Source organism: Fundulus heteroclitus, unplaced genomic scaffold, assembly GCF_011125445.2.
Source record: "Fundulus heteroclitus isolate FHET01 unplaced genomic scaffold, MU-UCD_Fhet_4.1 scaffold_98, whole genome shotgun sequence".
NCBI classification, from domain to species: domain Eukaryota; kingdom Metazoa; phylum Chordata; class Actinopteri; order Cyprinodontiformes; family Fundulidae; genus Fundulus; species Fundulus heteroclitus.
Window position 1 is genome coordinate 146,420 of NW_023397450.1, and position 18,998 is coordinate 165,417.

General features: G+C 40.0%; 2 protein-coding genes across 3 annotated transcripts; both read left to right on the forward strand.

Annotated features, from left to right (window-relative positions):
• Window positions 1–2,625: 2,625 nt before the first annotated feature.
• Window positions 2,626–10,941, forward strand: LOC118562580 (interferon-induced protein 44-like). 2 transcript variants are annotated; one of them, XM_036135013.1, is made up of 9 exons: window positions 2,626–2,668; window positions 2,863–2,883; window positions 3,106–3,126; window positions 3,200–3,233; window positions 9,188–9,389; window positions 9,658–9,816; window positions 9,946–10,114; window positions 10,201–10,301; window positions 10,372–10,941. In XM_036135013.1, the coding sequence occupies exons 1-9, from the start codon at window positions 2,629–2,631 to the stop codon at window positions 10,531–10,533; spliced, it is 909 nt and encodes a 302-aa protein (XP_035990906.1). In that variant the 5' UTR covers window positions 2,626–2,628; the 3' UTR covers window positions 10,534–10,941. The 2 variants fall into 2 exon arrangements, with proteins under 2 accessions (XP_035990906.1, XP_035990907.1); XM_036135014.1 differs by lacking the exons at window positions 2,626–2,668; window positions 2,863–2,883; window positions 3,106–3,126 and adding an exon at window positions 6,871–6,872 and having other exon boundaries at window positions 3,212–3,233.
• A 2,636-nt stretch (window positions 10,942–13,577) lies between these two features.
• On the forward strand, window positions 13,578–18,312 carry LOC110367814 (interferon-induced protein 44-like). Its single transcript, XM_036135024.1, has 6 exons — window positions 13,578–13,597; window positions 15,896–16,130; window positions 17,175–17,333; window positions 17,447–17,615; window positions 17,726–17,826; window positions 17,906–18,312. The coding sequence occupies exons 1-6, from the start codon at window positions 13,578–13,580 to the stop codon at window positions 18,065–18,067; spliced, it is 846 nt and encodes a 281-aa protein (XP_035990917.1). The 3' UTR covers window positions 18,068–18,312.
• Window positions 18,313–18,998: the final 686 nt, after the last annotated feature.

The following is an 18,998-nucleotide window of genomic DNA, read 5'->3' on the forward strand; positions in this document are numbered from 1 at the left end:
CGAAATAAATTATTCTTGTACAGGCTGAATAATCATTGTTCAAACGACTAATAATCTTTATTTAATTTCTTTTGCCATTGCACAGAACATTTTTGAACATGTCAAACATTTTGTTCATCCAATTTCAAAATAATTTTTTTGTGTTTCCATGAAAATGTCACTAAATAACTTTTCTAAGGTGAACCTATTAGTTGCAACCAATGGCAAGCCTCTTCTTCACGGTCACTCACAGTTGAATTCCATGAACGCCCACTTTACAAGTATGTATAAACCAGGAGACAGGACTGGCATGAGACGCATACTGTGTCTACAAAACTGCAATACATGGAAGGTTAGCGTCGTGGAAGAGAGGTGAGGACGCGTGGAGGAAAGGGACAAAACCGGGGAAGAAGAAGAAGAAGAAGACATAGACAGATTCCTGATAAAATCAGGGCAAACCTTGTGGAACTTGTGGTAAATCATGGCCTCACAATGGCTGAGGCGGGTCGAAGGGTGCAGCCAGGTGAACAGAACAGGTGAGCATACTGTAATTTAGGGTTATTCATAACAAACTAATTTTCTCTGCACTATCATAGTCATACAAGCTTGCATTGGGACATGACCTTTTAACCATTCACATGTAGACTTACAATTTACTATAACTCTAGCTCAGATTTGGTGTTGCATTGTGTGCTGTAGTGTTATAGTAAAGAAAAGAGTATTGTAGTACAGTACTGTAAAAATTGAGCATGTTTACTTTTTTGCACCTCAAAAAGGATTGCAAGACGACTAAGAAGAAGTCCCCTTTTAACGCTGCAGCAAAAGGAAAGCATTTGAGCAATGGTGCTTGCAAACAATGCTTTTTTTCACTCTCTTTATGGCGTATCCTGGATTTAGAGGCCAGGGAACCACTGCAAACATTTGTATATCTTGATGAAGCGGGATTCAGTTTGACAAAAGGGATGGAAAAAATCACATTGGACAGAGAGCCAACATTGATGTCCCAGGCCAATGAGGAGGGAAAATTATAATGTGTGCAGCAGTCTCAGAAAAAGGCATCCACACCCATATTTTCCGTCTGGGTCCGTACAACACATATCTAGTAGTTTGGGATAATGTAAGTTCCACCACTCTGTTGTGGTCAGGCAGTGATTTGCAGAACATGACAGGTCTTCTTGATGAGTTTTTCTCTTCCTGGAGTTCGTAGATATATCACCGGCATCCACATCTCCGAATGACCCTGCTAGCAGCCATGGATGCAGCTTGTGATGACATCACAGCAGAGTCCTGCAGAGGGTGGATTCAGCACTCAAGAAGATACTTTCCTCAGTGCATTGACAGTGCTGATATTCTCTGTGATGATGAAAATATTTGGATAGACAGACGGAGCATCTTGGTGTCCACGACTGATTTGCAGCACTGTCGGTTTTACTGTGTTATCAGTTTCAAAACTACTGCAGTGAGGTTTACTGAGCCAATGGGAGTTTATATTTGTTGTAAATGTTCTTTTATTCCACTTGCAAAAATACAGTATGAAATGCATATACAGTGTCTGAATTCTTATTTAATTCTAGTTTTCAAAATGCCATGCATAGTACATAATGCTGTCTTGACTTTACATGAGCACTCCCAGATTGATTTTTCACAATGAAAACATGTTCAAACTATTTCATTTAATTGTTCAAAGATGCTGGTGTCATAATTTGTCATTTTGACGACGCTGACACTTTCATTGATGTAAACACTTGCTTTTGCAGCTAATATGCAGCTTATCTGAATTCCCAGCATGAACTTTCACTTTCAGTCTGCAGTTTAGACAGACCGGCAGGCAGGCAGGCTGACAACATAAATAGACAGACAGACAGACAGTCAGAGCTTTCATAATTGAGGACAAAGTGAAATTTAAAAAGTATGACACACTAATATTCAACCTTTTAGTCTCATAATAAAAAAAATGCTAAAGCCACCAATAGATCTCAGAAATGCAAATACCTTCTGTTAATATATTTGTTGGAGAACACTAGTATACAAACAAAAGACTAGAAGGAAGGATTACAAATGTTATCAGTTAATGTACACAATGTGATTTACCAAAACTGACATGGATTGCAGATGCCATTTCTGCGTATATATTTAGCATGTTTGAAAAGCTGGTGCAAACTATGACACAAAAATAGCTGGTGTCATAGTGGTGAAAAAGCGTCATAGGCACAGTGGCACAGTTTTCTGGGGGCTAGGGGTTCATGAACCCCTGAAAAACCTGATCTAGTCCATATAACCCTCCATTCCTAATAATATTGAATCATTCTGATCATTTTCCTCATGGCTTGATTGCACAACATAAGTAATGCAAAACACAGTATCTTGGATGACTAACGTGTTGAATTTTCTTTATATTCCTTGAAGTCTGCTTTACTTACAGCAAACTGGTAATTTCACAGTCTTACAGAAAAAAATACAAGATGGAAATACATACAGTGCAAACACTTTAATAAGTACAAAAACATTTATCACTGCAGTGCAGAGACCAAAGAAAGTGAAAGTAAAAGTAAGGGACTTATTAGAAATCACGTGGTTCCACAGTGCAGGGGATTTAAGAGGGGAGAGGGCTGCTGTTGATTCATTTTGCAGAAGAGCACCAGAAACAAAATGGCTCAATATCCAAAAGGTGTATTGGAGTTGTTTCCGGGTGAGAGCATTTTACTTTAGATGACTTTCCTAGATATTAGCAGGATTTTTATCTGCTTTTTGTTAGATTCTAACAAGCTTTTTAACCTATAAACCCTATTAACAATATCTGTTTAGTTCTTTATGAGCAGCTCATCCAATCAGCTATCACCATCATCACTGTTTTTTTTTTGTCTATTACCTTTACTCCTTCAGACAACCACAGGAAGCCTTTTGGTAAGTTAGTATCAAACCCAACTCTGCCTAAGGTAGCAAATAATTTATCCTCTGCTTCTGTTGCTAAAACTGATTTAAATGAAAAGTAAAGAATTCAAATGTCTCAGTCTGGGTAATATTGGACACTTTCCTTTTTATATTTGTGAATGATTACATTGAAGAAACCTTTTTGGGACCAGTTAAATTAATGTTCTTTTGTTGTTGTTTTTTTCTTTGAAAAAGCTCCAACAGCTGAGTCTCCAAGTGAGTAATTACATTTTGTTTCAGAAAATGTTTCAGTCATCTTTGCAGAATAATAATTCCTGTTTCTGTTCAGTTCTGGATGAACCGTGGAGGGAACTACAATGGGGGTGAGTTTTCTGAAACAGTCCGTTTCCTCTGTTGAAATGTAAAATTGGGGCTTCAGAGCTCAATGGAAAAAAGAAAGACAGATGAAGTAAGTGAATTAGCTCTCAACATGAAGTTCTGTTGTGTTTGGCTGGGTTCTGGTCAGAGTTTGGTCCAAAAGGGATTGTGGGTTTGTCAGGATTTGTTTAACGATGAACTCAGAACACACACACAGGATAAAAGTTTGAGAGGTTTATTGAAGAGTAGATGATTGATGAGAGGTGAAACCAGAGATGCTGAACTACAGAGGCTCAGGGATGCAGGTGAAGGCAGGAGCTGACAGCCTGGAGAGAGAGTTCAGCTAAGCTGGAAGGCTTGGCACTGAACCGAGTCTTCGCAGAGTGGCTAGTCAGGTTAGCAGAACTTGAGAGACACCAGGGCACATAGCTGAGTTTCTCCAGGGCGGCTAGTCAGGTTAGCAGAACTTGAGAGACACCAGGGCACAGAGCTGAGCTTCTCCAGGGCGGCTAGTCAGGTTAGCAGAACTCTGGAGACACCAGGACACAGAGCAGAACCTCTCCAGGAACAAACAGTGAAGGAACAGTCTTTAGAGTGACTGGCAGGACTAACCTTTACAACAGGAGCAAAACAAAGCTTCCAAGGCAAAACGGGAACTGGCATGGAGAGGTGTAGTATGATGATGGACCAGCACTAAAGTGAGGCAGAGGGAGGTTTAAATAGAAAGACTAACAGGTGAAATGCATCTGACTGAATAATTACTAACAGGTGTGACTGACTGCAAGGAGAGTGGAGTGAAGGCTGAGTGGAAGGGAAGGAGGAAACTAAAATTTAACAAATTAAAACCCAAACAAGGTGGAAAAACTGAGAATAATAGTAAACCAAAGCCGAATCAAAACTAAACCATGACAGGGTTAACAGGAAATGGAGGAAGGACATAGATCAGGTAAGAGATGGCTGGAACAAAATCATAAAGTACAATGAAGCTGAACCTAAAACAAAAAGATATAAACTTCAAATAACTGATTTCTTTTTAAACTAATCATAAGTGGACCATCGTCACTCAGGAGGAATCCAGTTCAAATCATTCAGCTACAAACAGATTACTAGGAGGATTTAAAAGTCTTATAAAATGAATGAGACAATCCAATAAGTTAAACACCAACTATAATAGGGTGGTGGGATCAAAGCTCATGTTTGGCCTAAGATAAGAGCAGGCATACAAGGAAAAGGAAGACCTAAAGTAGTGGGGCCGGGGTGGCTCTTCAGGGTAGCACAAAATAATTCAGTTGGATAGAAGATGGTGTAATTAAAATTCCAATGGAGCTCATTAGGCCCGTTTACACTACACCTAAAATCCGAGGCATGCCGAGACCAGTCCGAGCTTGGATCAGTTATCCAAGACAAGCCAACCCGTTTACACACAAAGCTTGTCTCGGTTCCTTGGTTGCTCCTCGCCTCCTAGTGGTGATCTGCGGTACTACCGCTCTCTGAGATTGAAGACGGAAGCAGCAAAACAAAACAGCGGCGCCCATAACATTCAGGATGTTATGCTTGATATTGTGATATTTTGGTGTTTGCGGAGAGTCAGGGGAAGAAGGCAACCATTGGTGAATTTCAGTGTTGTAGTCAAGTCACTATGCCTCGAGTCCGAGTACAGGTTCGAGTCACCAGTGTTCAAGTCCGAGTCAAGTCCAAGTCATTAAAAAAAAATCTGAGTCGAGTCCGAGTCGAGTCCACTACTCATCCGAGTCAAGTCCGAGTCGAGTCACTATTGATCCAAGTTCGTTGTAGGAACATGCCGTGACGTGTGATGTATGACACGAAGCAGTAACATTCCATTGCACTAATAACTCTTTCGCTGTAGTTACCCTTGGTTTTACTCGGTAAAACTACCGCTTTTTCCAAGTCTAAGACGTCTCCTAATCATGGTTTTTAAACATTGTTGTTATGGAACGTGCAACAGCGACTCGAGGTACGCTGACAGGCCGCATATGAAGGATGTTAAAGCCGCAAGCGGCGTCGATCGGCCCTCGCAGCCAAGCGCGCTCCGGCCTATTGGTCACCGCCACGGCTCTGGCCGGCGGGCGGGGTTCGCGCACCGCCGCGGTGCCCGCCACCGCAGATGCTGTCACACATTTTCCTCGCCCGTCCACCGGGCGATTCCCACAAACGCGTTGGGCAGCGTTCCCCCATTACTCACAACAAATATGGTGCAGATTGGTCGTTGCAGCGAGGAGATACAGCCGTTGGATAATGATAATGCATTTGGCCACCGGACCGGACTAAATTGTTCGGCGGCCGGAAAATTTATACCGATTCCTGGACGGTGACTACAAACAGAAAAAACGGCCAATGACACCATGAACGCCGAGCAGGAGAAAAACAACGACTTACCTTCCTATCAACTTGGCCCGTTCCGAGCCCTCGACACTCAAGCCATCGTTTGAGCTGAACGTTGGTATGTTGTTCCACAGTTCTACCAGTAAAATGGGCGCCTGGACATCCTCTTGTGAAAGTTTAACAGCTAAAAAGTCGGTTATATCGTTGTATCAGTTGCATGTGTAACGGCTGGTTGCTACGTGCGCTCTCACACTGTTTGCCCTTCCTTAGCGGCAAGGGGCGTTGCTCATGAGATGGTGACGTCAGGTGCGCGGTACGACATTTAGATATTAAAATCATACACCAAATAATATTCTAATGACATATTAAAATTATAGCCTAATGATTTAAAAAAAGTTGAGTCTTTCTCTCAATTTCCGAGTCAGAATGATCTGAATGTAGGAGTCCGAGTCCAAGTTCGAGTCATCAGTGCTCAAGTCCAAGTCAAGTCACGAGTCTCTAAATTTAGCTAATGACTCGGACTCGAGTTCGAGTCTCAGACTCGATTACTACAACACTGGTGAATTTACTTGAGAAAGTCGGCTTTTTGGGAAGTCGATGAGACAAACGAACGTCTAATAAGGATTTACAGACGCCGGAAACAATGACAGACGCTGAGGCTCATCACACTGCTAAGCAGAATCATCACTGGAAGCTAAGGAAGCTAGTATTATTATGGATGTCTGAAATTTGTCTGAATGGAGTGTGAATCGGGACGTGCAGCCAGACACGGCGGAAAACCCGCGGACAGTCAGCTGACTGTAAGGGCATGACGCGCTCTGCTCATGCGCTCTTCATCAGAAAACCGGGCCAGAAAAAAAAAACAGGCCGAGATCTGCTCAGGAACTGGTCTGCAGTTAGCGCGGTCCGGTTATGTTTAGCGCAGTTCAGTTCAGTCTGCTGACCGTTTACACACAAGAGTTATCTCAGTTACGAGCTCGGACTGGTCTCGGCTCGGTTAAAAAAGTGTAGTGTAAACGGGCCTATAGTTTCCATATAACATACAATTATAAAGTTTGTTTTGGTGTTAATTGCATAGTGTGTATCTGTAATGATATTGCTGATATGTGTTATTAGGTACAATCTGACATGTTAAAGGCATACTATGCAACATTTTTCAGTTAATTAATGTGTTTCATACCGTTTTGGATGATTAAATGAGTCATTTCAGGTCGAACAAAGGTTTTCTCGGCCGCCCTGGTGGTCTGTGGGGGAAATACCGCACTTGCAATTGCAAGAGCTCACGGCCCGCACACACAGAAGTCTCGCTTTACGGCGAGAACTCCATGTGTTTTTGCCCTGCCATTCACTATATGCACGCGTGAAAGCAACAACAAAGAACCGCGTGTTAACGTCAAATAAACATGCAAGCATATCGAGTTTTATTATTATTATTATTATTATTATTTGTTTGATTCTTTTATGTTGGTGAGACGCTACTGCGGCGGCTTGACGAGGCGGTGGCGGTAGCGTCTCGCCAACATAAAAAAAAAAATAAAATTATAATAAAATAATAATAATAATAAAACTGGCGAGGCGGCGGCGGGCGCAGCTTGGCGCTGCTTGGCGCTGCTTGGCGAGGCGGCGGCCGGCCGCCTCGCCAAGATAGCGCTGCGGGAAGCTTGATGTTCATACTTTCACTGTGTTAGTCATTGTTTGTACTGCCGTTTTTTCCACTTTTCGTTGCGTTCGCCTGTCTGCTAAGATCAAAACAACCGCGCCTGGCTTGATGGAGAAACCAGAACAGCTGAGCATCTTTACGACAGTGCACTTTTACTTTCGCCCTCTGGTGGGAGCCTCGCTGGAAAATCAACCCCGGTTGCATAGTATACCTTTAAAATCAGCTATTTCTTGAGGCATTGTCAACCTGTCCAGAATATTATTAATAAGTTGACCCAGCCCCCTGCCCTGCTGCTTCGTCATCGCTGGAGGAAGTCGCTCCAGGTGTAGGAAAGCTGAAAACCCCACGTTTCAGTTCACTACTTATTTTTTACTTATTGGCATAACTATATGTTATTAAGATCTTTAGTAAACAATGGAAATCTCAGTTGATGTTTTACTCTGAAAAGATGGACCTAAAATAGCTGTAGGTATGGTCATAACAAAAAAATGTGTTCTATAAAAACAAAAAAATGAGAGCCAGATTAAGCATTTTGAGAACTCTCCCTAATTGTAATGTGAGCTGTAATCAGAATAATAAATACAAAAATCTGTTATTGATAAATAAATGTAAAAAAAAAAATAAAAAATCTAAAACAAGGGAGCTGGTGTTGGACCTTCAGAGATGTAGACCCACATCACTGACACAGGTGAACATCCAGGAAACTGATGTTGAGATAATGGACTCTTTTCAGTACCTTGGTGTTCACCTGAACAATAAACTGGACTGCTCCCTTAACACTGATGCTCTTTACAGGAAGGGTCAAAGCAGATTCTAGATGCTGAGGGGCTGAGGTCTTTTGGACTGCAGGGGGCGCTCCTGAAGATCTTCTTTGCCTCTGTGGTGGAATCAGCCATCTTCTACAGTGTGGTTTGTTGGAGCAGCGGTTTATCTGTACGCGAGAGGAACTGCTGGATAAACTCAGCAGGAGAGCCAGCTCTGTCCTGGGATGCTCCCTGGACCAAGTGCAGGTGGTGGGAGACAGAAGGACTGTAAGAAAAATTCCATCCCTGATGGACAATGTCTCCCACCCCATGCATGGAGCTGTTGCAGAGCTGGAGATAACTTTTAGTGACAGACTGCTGCATCCCAGATGCTCTAAGAACCACTTCTCTAGGTTGTTTGTTAGATTTTATAATCTCTGCTGCTCCAATCTCTGCTATAGGCTTCGGCTGCTGGAGGACATCAGGGCCTATTTCTCTCACTCTGCTGAATTCTCCTACTCTTCTCCAATTTAGATTATTTTTGTTATTTCAGCTTTTAACTTTTTGTTCTGTCATTCTTTTTCTTCATAGTAGATACACCTGGTCTGGTGTTCAGTGAGCTGTGGCATCATCCAGGGGAGACAGATCATCTGTCATTACCATATAACATAGAAAGGATTCCTGGATCAATGTGTGTTTCTGTGCTTTTTTGTCTCTATTATTTGGCTCTGCAGTGGGCCGAGGCAAATTACCATTCATACTGAGCCTGGTTCTGGTTCTGCTGGAGCTTTTTCCTCCCTGTTGAAGGGGAGTTTCCCCTCCACTGTTGCTTCAGGCTTGCTCAGTAAAAGGGATTGCTGCTAAGCCATGGACAATGAAGACGACTCTCCCTGTGGCTCTATGCTCTTTTAGGAGGAGTCAATGCTGCTCGTCAAGACTTGATGCAATCAACTGGGTTTCCTTAGAGAGGAAACTTTCTGACCAATCTGTATAATCTGATTGAATTTGACATTATTAAGTACCTTGAGGTGACATGTATCATGAATTGGTGCTATATAAATAAAATTGAATAGAATTGAATTACAGAGATTAAGGTTTGTTTTATTAAATTCTTCTGCTGTTGTTTGGTTTTGGATCCTGTTGGACTGAATGGTTTCTGTTAAGTCTTTGCTTACGCGTAGAACTAACTAACTAATGCACTTTGGATTCTCAGAAAAAAACAGGAGGATCTTCGGTATGTGCAGGAATACAAGCCTGCACAAGATGACATCAAGTACCTTCGAGTCCTCCTGTACGGACCTGTTGGAGCTGGGAAGTCCAGTTTCATCAACTCTGTCAGTAACGTCATTAGAGGACGGATGTCAAATATTGCTTTGGCCAGTGCGATGACCTCTGACATAAGCTTTACCCGAAAGGTAAAAAAAAATAGGATGCATCTGTGTATTTTCCAGAACCAAATCAATGTTGCTATTATGTCAATAAAATACTTGTAGAACAGAACCAGAGCAGGTCAGTCTGGATCATGTTCAAATTTCTGTGTTCATAAAGATATACGCTCTCAACTACTTCCTGTTTCCCATCGATTAGTTAAGGTTTTGCTAGACTTTAATTTAAAAAAATAAAAGAAAGTCACTGCATCAGCTGTAATTTGCTCTGGATAAGCTTTTATTCCCTGTGTTTCAGTATGAAACTCATAAATTCATTAAAGGACGAGGAAGCTCAAAGACGTTTTACCCTGTTGTCTTCAACGACATCATGGGTTTGGAAGAGGGGGACAACAGAGGAGTTCATGAAAATGACATCAATCTGGCTTTACGAGGACACGTGAAGGAAGGTTACAAGGTATGACAGCTGCAAAAACCTATTCTGGAAAATCTGCATTAATTAATTCATTAATTCACTCCCTTATATAACAACCAAATTGGTGTTGGTTTATGTTAAACTTCATGCTGTTTATTTTGTCTTTTCCAGTTCAACCCAGTTTCTCCACTAACTGAAGGTGACCCGGGCTACAACCCGACACCCTCCGCTGATGACAAAGTCCATGTGCTGGTCTGTGTGATGTCTATAAATGCTTCACAGATTAAATCATCAGTTCTGGAGAAGATGAAGAACGTCAGAGAAAAAGCCAGTGAACTGGGTGATTTTAGAGAGAGTAATCTGGAAAGAAACTGTATCTGGATTCACTGTCACTCACTTTAACCTTTCAAAGCTTTCTTCCTGCAGGAATTCCTCAAATGGCCATGATGACGCACATCGATGAAGTTTGTGGTGAAATCGAGAAAGACCTGAGAAACGTGTACAAGAGCAAACACCTGAGGAAAAAGGTGAGTTTTGGTCAAAGATATAAGACTAACATGTTTCAGACTGTAACTATGAGTTGTTTTTAATGTTCAGATGAAAGACTTCAGTGCAGCAGTTGGAATCCCAATGAACTGCATCTTTCCTGTGAAGAACTATAGCGAAGAAATTGACCTGAAAGATGATATCGATACTCTGATCCTGTGCGCTCTGCGGAAAATGATCGACTTTGGAGACGATTTTATTGAAAAATTTTAAACAGAGACTTAGAGGAAACACTGAGGTGAAACAGGTGCACTTACATATACTTTATATCCACAGGACACAGCTACAGCTTCATTAAGTTCTGTTAAATTAGGTCTTTTCAAGTTTGGACTCCAGTTCTGGACTTAAGAGGTAAAAAGAACTCAGCATAAAGCAGAAAAAGACGTTAAAGACTGTTTATTGTAGTCATTTCTAGTCATTTTTCCACATGAAGCACTTGCAATGACACTGTGTTCAAAGGAGCTGTACAAATAAACTCGCTTTGCCTTTTCCTATTAATAGTACATTAAATAAGTAGTTGCTACATTATGTAATGTAATGTTAAGCATATCTGGGATGTTCGGTTAATTGGAATGTTTTTATGTTAGAGGAAGTTTGAATAAACCTCATCAATCAAACTCATGAATCTTGTCTGTTTAATCGTTCTCTGTCTTTTAGTTGAGTTTTTAGCAACACTTACAAAATATTGTGATCTTAACAATGCTGCACAGACAAATTCACGCTAGGGCTCCTTTACACCATATCGGATGCTGGTGGATGACAGAGATCAATCACTACCACCCTGGTACTACTTTCTTTACACTCAGCATAATGGTGTCAATGGTTTGAGTTATCTTTATGCTGCAATGTATGCAATGTGCCTTTTTATGTGAAAGTATGGTTTTGAAGATAGAATGAAGGTTGTCCAAATTTGACGACACAACCTGGAGGTCACCCAGGTGCACCTTACAATAGAGCACAAACAACCGCACAAATCATTGAGTTTAGTAATGTGAAGAAGCCTAGTAACCTGGAAAGCTAGGTTGATAATGTGGAGCACTCTATGTTCTGCATATTACCCATCTGAGACTGGTCCCATTGAATTCTTACAAAACAGATGTGATAGCAGCAGCTACACGTGTCCTCCTGCGCCTTAAACCACAAAACTACATTGTAATTGGCCCAAACTGTTGATAAATATAAAGCTGCTCAAAAATCACTTCACAGTTGTTTCAGGTGGGACAACACAATAAAGCTAGCATCTGTTTTGAGCCTCTAATCCCATAGTTAAACAAGGGGAGCTTATTTAGCACATCACTAATAACATGCCAACCTCAGTTTATAGACAACAGACCAGCTCTGTTAACGCTATTTAATTAACCGTAACTGGAATAGGTGCTAGCATTGACTCTCCATCCTCAATACTCGGGCGAGAAAACCTTGTGAATCTTTTAACCTATTTCATTTTCCACTTGTGGATATTGGCTTTGGATACGTCAGCACATTTGATTGACAGCAGTCGGAACCAATTAAATAATGTGAAACAACATGGGCACAGGTGGCACAACTGTTGTTTAAACTGAGTCAGGGAACATTCGACGCAAAACAAGGCAGCTGGAAAGCAATGATTGACAGTCTGGCAGGAAATGACTTTGGGGGATCAGACCAGCACTAGTGCAGAGATCATGATTGTCCTCCACATTCTCTGGCAACAAAGACAGCGATCAAGCGTTCATTTTCTTACTATTTAAAAGGTGAAATGGGGATTCATATCTATCCCATCTCTGGTAAATCCAAATAGAGGCTTTGGACAATGTCACCTTTTAAAATGAAAGAAAAAACCTCAATATCAAATTCAAACTCATATGATTAAATACCCTACATACGCTATGGACAGCCCTGTACTGCCCAAGATGAAAGTGATATGATCAAGTCACAGCATCCAAGCTGTGCACTCGTATCTAAAGCAAAATAACATTTTTAAATCCTTTATTATAATGAAAATTACAATTGATGGATATAAAATTTATCACAAATATGTGTATATCTTGCTGTTTTTCCAGGATGAGATAAACATAACGAGGCCTCGACTGCAGGTCCATATAGCTTTGAACTCTACACTGCTCCAGAAATTGTTAATTAAGAAAGGTCACACCTGAGATTTGAGGTTAATAAAATTAGCATTTTGAATTTGGCTCATGTGGATTTGATTTGGAGCTGGCTTTGTTCTTTTGATTTATTGTACAGTAAAACTATTGCTCTACAGATATGCATTAATATTTGATTTGATATAATTTGATATGATTGAACTATGTCCTGGAACTACTGCTGCTGCACACTCTCTTCATATATACATGATACAACAATTATTGGTGGACATTGGCTGAGCTGCTGCTGCCAATGACTTCAGGTTTTCTTTCTACATTTGATACACTTGACACCATATTATTTTCTTAACCTTGTTTCTCTCCAAGACAAAACGACTACCGCAGCTTTGGCTGTGACCAACTATTTATGTTCACTTTCATCTTTGTTTCAGATATTTTTAAGTCAGGTATATAATCTGGTTAACAAAGAAAATCTAAAGACCTCCTTAGGTGGAACTACATTACGTAGTTAGTACATGATCACTGAGTGAAGGATAGAGAAAAATACATTATCTGATTAAACAATATCCTCTTTTAAAGCTTCAATATCAACTTGTAATACAATAGTTTTTTCTAACAGTAAATTCAAAAATGTTGACATAAAGATCTACAGGTACCTCTCAATATGTTTATCTTAGCCAAGATGTAGATACATGATATCAATGAAGACAGCTCTGTGTACTCCTTTTTTTCAAATGTAGATGCTTAGTAAACTCTGCAGCTTATCTGAAGCAACACCAGCCCCTTTCTTTCTATCTATCTATCTATCTATCTATCTATCTATCTAGGCTGCCTGCCTAAACTGCAGACTGAAAGCGAAAGTTCATGCTGGGGATTCAGCTAAGCTGCAGAGTTTACTATAAGTCACATGTTCAAGGCAGGAGGGTGGTGAAAACAGCTGCACTGGACAAAGAGGAGAACACCCCACCATCTATAATGACGGCACTGGTCAAATGATCAAGGGAGATTCTTCCTCCAGAGAAACCTGCTGGAGATCCATATGTAAACTTGTCAGAACCATAATCAATTTCTTACAGTTTTTCTCAGTCGCTTTGGTGCATTTTTCACAACGGTATTGAAGTTTGGACCACTGCTAAGGTGTCTCTAAACATTTAGTGTAAACTGCAAAACATGGTCGATAACCTGCAAAAGTGAGTCACTTTCTCAAAATATAAAGTAATTTGCACAAAATCAAGTCAGTAGCTCAAAATGGGTAGTTTATGCTGCAAACGCAGGTCCTTTGATCAAAATGGATAATTTCTTCTTCAAAAGCAAGTGTTTATGTCAATGAAAGTGTCAGCGTCGTCAAAATGACAAATTATGACACCCGCATCTCTGAACAATCAAATCAAATGGTTTGAACATGTTTTCATTGTGATAAATCAATCTGGAAGTGCTTCCCAATGTCATGTAGAGTCAAGACAGCATTATCTACCATGCATGGCATTTTGAAAACTAGAATTAAATAAGAATCCAGACACTGTATATGCACTTTATACTGTATATTTGCAACTGTTCACAGTATTGTGCAACTGGAAAAAAAGAAGATTTACAACAAATATAAACTTCCTTTGGCTCAGTAAACCTCACTGCAGTAATTTTGAAACTGAAAACACTGTAAAACCGAAAGTGCTGCAAAGAGAAACTGAATCCCGCTTCATCAAGATATACAAATGTTTTCAGTGGCTCCCTGGCCTCTAAATCCAGGATACGCCATAAAGAGAGAGAAAAAAAGGATTGTTTGCAAGCACCATTGCTCAAATGCTTTCCTTTTGCTGCAGCGTTAAAAGGGGACTTATTCTTAGTCGTCTTGCAATCCTTTTTGAGGTGCAAAAAAAGTAAACATGCTAAATCTTTACAGTACTCTTATACAATACTCTTTTCTTTACTATTACACTACAGCACACAATGCAACACCAAATCTTAGCTAGAGTTATAATAAATTGTAAGTCTACATGTGAAAGGTTAAAAGGTCATGTCTCAATGCAAGGTTCTTGTATGACTATGATAGTGCAGAAAAAATTTGTTTGTTATGAATAACCCTAAATTACAGTATGCTCACCTGTTCTGTTCACCTGGCTGCACCCTTTGACCCGCCTCAGCCATTGTGAGGCCATGATTTACCACAAGTTCCACAAGGTTTGCCCTGATTTTATCAGGAATCTGTCTATGTCTTCTTCTTCTTCTTCTTCCCCGGTTTTGTCCCTTTCCTCCACGCGTCCTCACCTCTCTTCCACGACGCTGACCTTCCATGTATTGCAGTTTTGTAGACACAGTATGTACCTCATGCTGGTCCTGTATCCTGGTTTAAACATTCTTGTAAAGTGGGCGTTCATGGGATTCAACTGTGAGTGACCCGTGACCGTGAAGAACAGGCTTGCCATTGGTTGTAACTAGCAGATCAAACAAGATTCAGCTTAGAAAAGTTATTTATTGACATTTTCATGGAAACACAAAAAATATATTTTGAAATTGGATGAACAACATGTTTGAAATGTTCAACAACTTTCTGTGCAATGGCAAAAGAAATTAAATAAAGATTATTAGTCGTTTGAACAATGATTAGTCAGCCTGTAAGAATAATTAATTTCGACAGATATGATAAAAACATGTTAATAGTGATCAAAAGCAAGTCAAAAGTGATAATTTTGCAGATATTTGTATTTACTCAATTGCTTTTTATTATTTATATCTATAAAATTAATAATAATATTGTCTGTATTATCATTGAACCATACATTACAACGAAATTTGTTCTTTGCGTTTAACCCATCACCCTCGGGGAGCAGTGGGCTGCCATGTGCGGCGCCAGGGGAACAATCTGGGGTTAAGGGTCTTAGGGTCTTACTCAGGGACCAGAGTCCAAGCATGCTGAGAGACACAAACACCTCAGAGAGGAGAGAGAGATAGAGAGAGGAGAGAGAGAGAGCGAGAGAGAGAGACGAAGAGAGAGAGAGAGAGAGAGAGAAGAGAGAGAGAGAGACAGAGAGAGAGAGAGTATCGGAGAGAGAGAGACAGAGAGAGCGAGAGAGAGACCCCACACCCCCCCCCACAGAAACAGAGACATATAAGATACGGGGGTAAAAGAGAGAGACACACAAATATACAGGTGACAGAGAGATATGAGACACAGATATAGAGAGAGACGAGAGATAGAAGAGGAGATGATATAGAGAGAGATAGATATAGATAGGAGATATATAGAGATGATATATATATATATATATATAGATACACATATATATATACATAGTATGACATATATACACATATATAGATATACATATACCTATATATATATATAGATATATATATATAGATATATATATATAGATAGATATATATATATATATATATATATATATATATATATAATATATTATATATAATATATATATATATAAACCCTTTTAGACTTACTATTTGCTGTTGGGTCCTGTTTGTTTTAGGACAGAACTAAGGGATGTACTTTCTGTTCCCAGTAAAGTACAGGAGGATCGTCAATATGTGCAGGAATACAAGCCCGCAAAAGATGACATCAGGTACCTTCGAGTCCTCCTGTACGGACCTGTTGGTGCTGGGAAGTCCAGTTTAATCAACTCTGTCAGTAACGTATTTCGGGGCCGGGTATCATCTCCTGCTTTGACCAGTGCCACCCTCTCCAACCAAAGCTTCACCACAACGGTAGGGAAACTAAGATGTTTCTGTGCATCTACCAAACCCAGTCAATCCTGCATTGTTCTGGATTTGCTCAGCTGTTGTTTGAACACTGAATCTAGATCAAGTGTCATGAACCAGAGACAGATGGACCCAGTATTCAACCAGACAAGCAGAGGTTAAGTGAAAGATCATTTATTTACTAAAATGCAAAAACAAAAACGGCATAAGGCCAAAAAGGGGAAGAATGTGTCCAATAACCAAAAATAACAAAAAGCAGTCACAGATAAAACTATCTAAAAAAACAGGGGACAGGCTAACTCAAAAATCCAAAGCTAGGTCTGATCAGGAAACAGGCAGGCAGAATAAACTCAAGCAGTGGTCAGTTAAACAGGCAAACAAACGTGGAACAGGGAATGCTGGACAAGACTCACCGATAGGGATTGGAAAAGCAAACAATGATGTGGCCGATTGCAGGGGGCAGAGGCAGGTATAAGTAAGGCAGTGATCAGGTGAATGGAGTGAAACTAATTACTGACATGGGTGGAGCTAATCGGGAACAGGGAAGTGCTTGGGAGTAAACTGAAGCCGATTGGATGGTGACTGGTGAAGGGGAGTGACAGGAAGACAAAAGAATGCTGGCAGGTGAACTGAACTAAGACTGGTGACAGAAAAGGTCTGAGCAGGTCGGATAAACTTAGAACCTAAAACAAAATCAACCCACAATAAAACCCAACGTAATCAAAAACTAAGACAGAACCTAAAATCATGACATCAAGTTCATATTTATGCGTTCATAAAATCCACCTACATACATGGAAATCTGCTCTGACCATCTTCCTGTTTCCTGTCTTTTAGTTTTGGTTTGATATGGTAAATGGTAAATGGACTGAACTTATATAGCGCTTTTCCAGCCATGCTGTACACTACAGCCACATTCACCCAGTCGCTCTCACTAACACGCACACATTCATACACCGAGACGCAGCTCAGTAGGCAAATTGATGCCTTGATAGATCTAGCCAATCAGCAGAAGGAATTTTCTGGATCAACATTTTTCCTGTGTTTCAGTATCAGACTCATAAATTCATCGAAGGACAAGGAAGCTCAAAGACAATTTACCCTGTGGTCTTCATCGACATGATGGGTCTGGAAGAGGGGGACAACAGAGGAGTTCATGAAAATGACATCAAGCTGGCTTTACAAGGACATGTAAAGGAGGGTCACAAGGTGTGACAGCTGCAAAAACCCATTCTGGAAAATCTACACCAATGAATGGATGAATCACTTAATACAAAAACCAGAAATTTACTTCATGCTGTTTCTTTTATGCTCTTTTCCAGTTCAACCCAGTTTCTCCACTAACTCAACGTGACCCAGGCTACAACCCGACCCCCTCTGCTGATGACAAAGTCCATGTGCTGGTCTGTGTGATCTCTGCCAACGCATTACAGATTAAATCATCAATTCTGCAGAAGATGAAGAACGTCAGAGAAACAGCCAGTGAGCTGGGTGAGTTTACACAGAATGATCCAGAAATAAACTTTAACTGCATTCTCTGTCTCTCACTTTAAAACTGAAAACAATACAATAAACATTTATTTGTGTTTCTTTTCCTGCAGGAATTCCTCAAATAGCCATAATGACTAACATTGATGGACTCTGCGGTGAAATTCAAAAAGACCTGAAAAATGTGTACATGAGCAAGCTCGTGGAAAAAAAGGTGAGTTTCAGTCAGTTTGGTCAGATACATGAGACAAAAACATTTCAGAATGTAACTATGACTCGTTTTCAATGTTCAGATGAAAGACTTTAGTGCAGCAGTGGGAATCCCAATGAACTGCATCTTTCCTGTGAAGAACTACAGCCATGAAATCGACCTGAAAGATGATGTCGATACTCTGACCCTGAGCGCCCTGCGGAAAATGATCGACTTTGGAGACGACTTTATTGAGAAGATTTAAACAGACATTAATAGGAACCACTGAGGAGGGAGAGGTTCAGTTACATTTACAGTGTTTCCTTAGGAAACAGAAAGCTACAGTAAATTTGCATTAAGTTAGGTCTTTTGAATGAAATTAAGCAGACAAAAAAGTTGGTTGTGTTGTAAGGTGATTTCATATGTTATTAAAAGAGTACAGAGTAACAGGACAATTTATCATCTTTTAAACGGGCAGAAAAACAGGTAATGAGATTTTGATGTAAGAGGAAGAGGAACATTCAATGAACCGTCACAAGTTTAAATAAACCTCATCAATATCACTTATTCTTATTTTTAGTTTTGCAATTATTGCTTTTTTCATTGAGTTGGAAGACACTTTATTATTATTGTTAATTGCTAATATCTAAACAGCACAACACATTTTTAAACATCTTAAAATGTGTTTTTTTTAGGTCTATTTACAAATAAAAAGCAAAAATCTGTGTGTAAAACTCTGTGTTCTAGTCCTGTAACTTACGTGTGAGTTTCACGTGCGAGCTTGAATTTTGACCAGATGTTTCATACCCTCAGCTGTTTGGTCAATGTCATGTCAATTACAAATTTACAAATCCAGTCAGAGAACAGATTGATTTGGCTGTTTGGGTTGTGCTCTTTCGAGCTGCAAGTCCTTAAAGAAGAGTCTATGTTGAAGAAGGGGACTGTGCTCTGTTTGAGAGTTGAAGGTCATAAAAACACATTTGTGGAACGATTTTGTTTTAATTCTACTAAATTATAAATTTATACCTACCTGAGCCGCAGAAGTGTTTCCGCTGTCCTCCATTTTTGGCAGAATTTCGCATGTGAATTTTTGCTTTGTTTTTGTAAACAGACCTTAACAAAATATTAAAACTTGTTTAAAAAAAAAATCTTTTTTACACATAAATTCTTATCTATAGATACACACAGATTGAACA